Genomic DNA, 6,210 nt, shown 5'->3' on the forward strand with positions numbered 1-6,210 from the left:
ACCAGATGCTCTTGGGAATTAATTCCTCCAGAGAAAGCACTTCATGGGTCACTGCTTGGAACACTTTGTGGGTCACAAGAGTCTGCTGCTTATGTGCACATATCTAGGTCTATATCTTAATGTCTCTCTAAATATATATATATGTGTGTCTATGTGTTGGATTTGGACCACTCAAGTCTCAAGCATAGGCTTAATCCTCCAAAATATTTAATGCTCTGACCCTGATCCAGCAAATCCCATGGGCAAATGTAATGAGGCTGTTGGAGGAGTCAGAGGCTGTGCCATGTGGTGACAGGATGGTTTTTAAGCATGTCTGGCACTGAAAGGTGAATAATTTCCTGCTCCTGGCAGAATTTGCCTGCAGGGCTGGTGGAGCTGAGGTTGGTGTGATCAGAGGTGCAGCCAGAATAAGCTCCATAAGTAGCACTCTTGAACACCTCTTTATCCTGTAAGTTATCCTCTGCGCAGGATTAGGGATGGAGGAGAAGCATTAAGGCTCTAATAGCAAACAAACTGCTTTCTTTGCCTAATGGTGCATCTCTTGGATCTCCATGATGTGGACAGTCTTCAGCCTGGTTCTTGTCAGCTCCCTTTTTGTCCTCAAAAGTAAGTTAGCTCCTTTTTCTTTCCTTTTTTTACTTCATTTGCATTCCCTGCCTCAGGCATGGCTGAGCCTCTTTGCTGTTCTGGGCTCCTCTCCTGGGCTGGGTGGTTTCAGGTTATTTTGTGTGTGTGGTTGGCAGCACAGAACTGCACCTCTGTAAAGATAAATGTGTGTGCTAACAGATTCAAATGTCCCCACTGATAGCAAGGGTGGGATTTCTGCTCTGCAACTTCAAGTGTGGCATTTGAAATATCTTTATAACTCATGCTTGCCTTCCTTTGAAAATGCCATGTAATTTGAGGCAAGGAAAAGAAAGGATTGAGGTGTGGTTGTGGTGTTTAAACAAGAGCAAAACTCAAGATACATTGCTGTGCTTTCCAGCTGAATTGGTACTTCAGGAGAAGAGGAAAATTGGATCATTGTGAGATTTTATGTGTATACAATGTGCTTTCTCATGGCACTGTGGACCAAAGATCATGAAGGGGGGGGGGGGGGAAACCAATTTGTGGGCTCTTCTCTGAAAACATTACAAGAAGATATGTATGCAGTTACAGAACATCAAATGTTTTTTGTATTATTTTAAATGCAGATTACTTATAACAACTAAGTAATCTGCTGTTGATGTGTTTTTATTATTATCTTTTTATCAATATTTGACCCATTTCTAAAAACATTGATAAGATTTACAGACTCTTTGGATTTACCGAAGCTCTTTTGGAATTATTTTGTGCTTGAAAACATACTAGAAAGATGGATATTTTTGAATACTTCTTCTAAGTTCTAAATGGTCTCTTCTCCCTCCACCCAGGTGAAGCACTGCAGTGTTACACCTGTGTAGGCTCTAGTGATGATGACTGCAACAGACAAGGAAGTCAGCAGTGCCCAGGCCATGCAGATGCCTGTGCAGTCATTAGAGGACAAGCAAGTAAGTGTCACAAATGTGTCAGACCTGTTGCATTTGTCACAAAAGAAAGAAATAGAGAAGAGTGCTGAGTAAGTTAAGGAACAAACCAAAATTAAATGTTTCCTCTCAAAATAAACCCCATTAATGAATCTCAGTCCTGGTTTTGTTGTCACAAAATCCCACAGGGAATGATTTGTCGGTGCGCCGCAATGAGCTGCACCCAGTCTGTGGGAAAGCTGGGAAGAAGCATTTTAAGTATTGCCCACTTTTTGCTTAGCTGGAAATTAGGATGGAAGAGAAGCTAATGAGCACTTGGGCACATCCAAAGGTATTTAAGCTGCACCAGTTGCCTCTAAGATAAATTCAATTATTTAAGGGGGAGCTGTTGGTGCGTGTCCTTGTTGTGGCCGTGTTCATTTTCCTGTGAGGAGCGGCCCAACCCGGCCCAGTGCTGGATGCTCAGGCTGGTGCTGGGGGTGCAGGAGGCCGTTTGCAGCCCCTGTGGGCTCACTGTGGCTCTGTTGCAGGTGGCATCATGAAGTGCTGCTGGTTCAGGTCCATTGGCAGCCCTGTGGGCTCACTGTGGCTCTGTTGCAGGTGGCATCATGAAGTCCTGCTCGTTCAGGTCCATTGGCAGCCCCTGTGGGCTCACTGTGGCTCTGTTGCAGGTGGCATCATGAAGTCCTGCTCGTTCAGGTCCTTCTGCGAGCGGGCGAGGCGCGACGGATCGCGGGCGCCTGGCGTGAGCGTCCACTGCTGCTACTCCAACAACTGCAACGCCAGGAGCCTGGCTCCCAGGGTCACCAGCTCCTGCAGCCTCCCCCTCCTCATCCTCACCCTGCTCTGGCTCCCCTTACTGAAGCTGACATGAGGGTGAAAAGGAAAAAAAAGAGTATCCTGAAGCAACAACTCTGCCTTCTTAGCAAGGGGTGATAGTATTTGATAATCACGTTGCTCCATGTACCATTTATCTCACTAGGCAAAAAGCTGTAGGAAGACCTGACAGATGTTTAGATAAAAAAATTGTTTCATCTGCTAAATAGGTCTTGATCTCTGTGTAAGGAATGCTGCCCTGCTGCTTATTTTCCTGCAATTTGGATAAGGAGAAATCTTGGCTGCAGGTAACCTGGTAGTAAGGTCAAGGGCAAATGGCTGCCAAATGCTTTTTGCTGTTGGCAGATATTCAAAAGCAAGCTAAAATTTTCAAGCACAAAGTGACTGAAAATTCTAGCAAGCAGGTTAATCTTTCAGAGCATATTGGTGTGCTGGACAAAAGGAAACTTGAAATACAGATGATTTAGTATTAATACAAACGGTAAGAGAAGGTGATTAAGAGAATAATGCATGGAGGCATATTCTGTTGTATATATGTTCCTGGCAGGGGGACTGGAACTGGATGGTCTTTATGGTCCCTTCCAACCCAAACCATTTAATGGTTCTATGTTTGTGTGCATATTTCCTTGGAAAAAACACCTTCCAGTCTTTTCTGATCCTTTGAGAATTTTATCACAGCATCAGAAGAAGAAGAAACAAGAAGAGTTGTTTTTGAACTGGTACTCTTTCCAAAGATTGGCTCAATCTGTCTCCCTTGCTGGCTTAAAAACAAGTGATTAATTCCTGTCTTGTAGGCAATTTATAACTTGAGTTTATAATTATTGAGGTTTCAGTTATGTAAATAATTCTCCACTGCCCTAAACTGCAGCCTTTGAGAGTAGGAGTGTATGTATCTGTACAGGTCACCCCTTTCAGTGATGTGATGGAGTTGAGGTGGTTTATGATCTTTTCATTTTGCAAAGTGAATGAAATTACTTGGAGGTCTTTAGAGGCATAAAGAGGGACTAAATCAGTATTTTTAATAAACTCATTCACGGCAGTTTTACCAAGTAAATGATCCAGAAGGGGTCACACAGTAGAAGGCATTGTGCATCACTACCTCCTTTGATCCAAAACTCAGAGCTCCAGGCAAGCAGGTGAATGAAATTTGTAGATTTTAATGTCCAGCTGTGATGATCTGGTCCAACCCCTGGCACACAACATGCACAGGACTGGCTGAAAGTCCAGCTGGTGTAGCTGAGGTAGAGGTGGTCTTTCCAGTTCTAGTTTTAGTTGCCTAGCAGGAAAAAGGTTAGGTCATCAAATTTATGGAACTCACAAAATAAGTGGCAAAGTAGTTTTTCCCCTAGCTTTGTGTTGTGACTTTTTTTTTTCAGTACAATTCTTTGAAAAATCAGTTCTGGGCAGTGTGTAGTAGAATTCTTCACACTGACCAAAATTTTATTCAGGTTGCAAACTCTAGAGCTGCTGCAAGGTCAATGAGTGAGCCCTCCCTGCAGAGTGTAGCCCTGCCTGCCTTGTAGCTGTCTCAGGGGCTGAGCTGTCTCCTTGTTTTACTGTGCCCTTTCCCCAGTGTGGATCCTTCCATCATCTCATGTGGGCTGTGACTTCAGACTGCCTGGATTCTCCTGGGTTTGTTCAGGTGGGCTCAGACAAGGCAGCTTGGTCTATCTTTAGTCTCTAGGCACCACTCTGATAAAGCTGTTAAATATAAAGATTGCAACAATGCAGCAGATCTTGGCTGAGAATGTTAATTTGGACTCCAGTGTCTCATCTGTATAAAAAATCATTTAAATTGGTGTAAGTATTTTTCATTTCGTTCTCAGCTTGAAGCAGTTCCTTCAATCTCTTCTGCTACAGGAAGCAGGTATTGATTGTATCTTTATCTTCCTATGGTTCTGTAATGATAAATCTGTATTGAATGTAATCTCTGTATGTGCTCAGTGCATTTCCTTAATGAGAAAATAAATTACATGCAATGGCTGACATTGTCTCTTGGTAAACACAACTGCTTCTTTTAATTGGGATTTCCAGCTGCATCTGGTGCTCTGTTTTCCTGCAGGAATCCTGTTGGGCTTTGTTGTTTTGTTGTTGTTTTTTTTTTTTTTTTTAATGTGGGATATATTTCTTAAATCTGTTGGATAAAATAGTGGACGTTGGTAGTGTTCTTGCTGCTGCATTTCCACGGTAAAATAAGAAGGTAAATCTCTATCCTCTTGACAAACACCATCTGTCATTCCTGACGGCAGCCAGGGCTGGGATCTTCAGGCAGCTCCCGCCGCCTCCATCCACTCCTGCCTCCCAGCTCCTCACAGGCCCTGCTTTGCTTTTTACAGCAAAAAAATACATTTTCCCTGCCCAGTTATGACCCTGAAGTGTGCCTGCATGTGGATATCTAGGAGGGATGAACCACGTTTGTGGATTGGTGTTTTCAGAGCGGTTTCGTGATGGATTTTGGCATAAGCGTTGACAGAAAGACAAGCACAAAGAAACAAAAACAAAATAGGATGAATATTTTTTAAACTCCATTAAATTGCAGAAAACATTTTAATGGTTTTGTTGCCATGTCTGTGCAGAGCTAGTCCCAGTCACAGGTGCAAGAGAAAGTTCTGAGGTGAATTCCTGCTGCAGCCACAGGCTCCTTCTCCCTTCCTTAATATCAGCAGCAGAGAGGCTGATGCTGAAATGCTTTCTGCTGCAACTCAGAGTGACAGGACTTCTTTTTCATCTCTTGTTTCAGCTGGATTTATGTGGATTTATCAATTGGGTAAGTGCTGGGTTTGAGTGTCACTCTGCTCTCTCACTTCCAAAAAGATTAATAATTTCTAAGTGAGAGAAAATATCAGTTAAAACTACAACCCTAAATCATAATTTCCATTATTCCTTTCTATCCTCTTGTTTTTGGCTCTACAAACAGCATTCCTTTATTTTCCTGGTCTTGTCAAGGGCAGCCAGAGCCTCTGGGACTTCTCAGGAGGGCACAGCTGAGCAGAGAGAATTTGCCATTTAATTTGTGTCAGTGTTCCTCCACACCTGGCTTTTCCACAGTGAGCACAAGGTACCAAGTTGTCCCTTGTTCTTGGTGAGGAATAAGCAATTCTTGTGGCCTTGAAAATCTAGATCAGCTCAATACTGGCTGTGCAATTTGATGGAAGTTTCAAGTACATCTTGCTGTCACAAACCACAGTTTATTTTTTAACCTTTTTTTCCTCATGTGAAATTTCAGTCATGCATTTCTGTGCAGTAGGGATTAAACAAGAACCATCCTTGCAGCCTGTGTTACCATGTCTTTGTGTGCAAAGAAAGCCCAGCTGTGGCAGATTTCATTGTGAGCATCAAATTTAAGGGTCTCAACCTTTCTGGACGTGCAGATGTTGAGGACACTGATGTGTTACTGTGGTTGGTAACATGGCCTTGGGGAGGATTTCATGCCTCTGAAATCAGAATTCCTGAGTGCAATCCTGGATACACACACACTCCCTCTTATCACCCACAGCCAGCAGTGCACGGGGTGTTTTTAATTGGAAAATTTGTGATTCACTCAGAGGTGGCATATTTACTCACAACAGAGTGGGGAAAATGATAACAATGTTAATCCCATAAAAAGTGTAGCAAGAAATTCACGGTGTTGGTGGTGTAGGTGCAGGTGAACTTTCTTAGCATCTGAGAAAAAAAAATCACAAGTGAAAAGCCAGTGTGGGATTGAGTTTGGAAAAAGCACAGAAGCAGCTCATGCTTGGCAGAGGGGCTCCATGGAAAGTAGGTCTTGTCAAAAACATCTCATTTGGGGTTAGGGCTTTTTGCTGATAAAGGCAAGTACATGGGTTTTTTGCAACACTTTTCAGATAAAATCACAGTTGTGATACAC

At 43.0% G+C, this 6,210-nt stretch overlaps 1 protein-coding gene across 1 annotated transcript; it reads left to right on the forward strand.

Moving 5' to 3' along the window:
• Positions 1 to 47: 47 nt before the first annotated feature.
• On the forward strand, positions 48 to 4,441 carry LYPD5 (LY6/PLAUR domain containing 5). The gene is made up of 3 exons (XM_026795217.2): positions 48 to 606; positions 1,413 to 1,529; positions 2,177 to 4,441. Exons 1-3 carry the CDS (start codon positions 552 to 554, stop codon positions 2,377 to 2,379), a joined length of 375 nt encoding a protein of 124 aa, XP_026651018.2. The 5' UTR covers positions 48 to 551; the 3' UTR covers positions 2,380 to 4,441.
• The last annotated feature ends 1,769 nt before the right edge of the window (positions 4,442 to 6,210 follow it).

The sequence above is a fragment of the Zonotrichia albicollis genome, chromosome 7 (assembly GCF_047830755.1).
Source record: "Zonotrichia albicollis isolate bZonAlb1 chromosome 7, bZonAlb1.hap1, whole genome shotgun sequence".
Taxonomy (NCBI): Eukaryota; Metazoa; Chordata; class Aves; order Passeriformes; family Passerellidae; genus Zonotrichia; species Zonotrichia albicollis.

Excerpts from the sequence above, each read along its gene's own strand:
- LYPD5 (XM_026795217.2), top strand. The coding sequence starts at position 552 with ATGATGTGGACAGTCTTCAGCCTGGTTCTTGTCAGCTCCCTTTTTGTC. Across the intron at positions 607-1,412 it reads CTCCCTTTTTGTCCTCAAAA|GTGAAGCACTGCAGTGTTAC; the intron begins GTAAGTTAGCTC and ends CCCTCCACCCAG. Across the intron at positions 1,530-2,176 it reads AGTCATTAGAGGACAAGCAA|GTGGCATCATGAAGTCCTGC; the intron begins GTAAGTGTCACA and ends GCTCTGTTGCAG.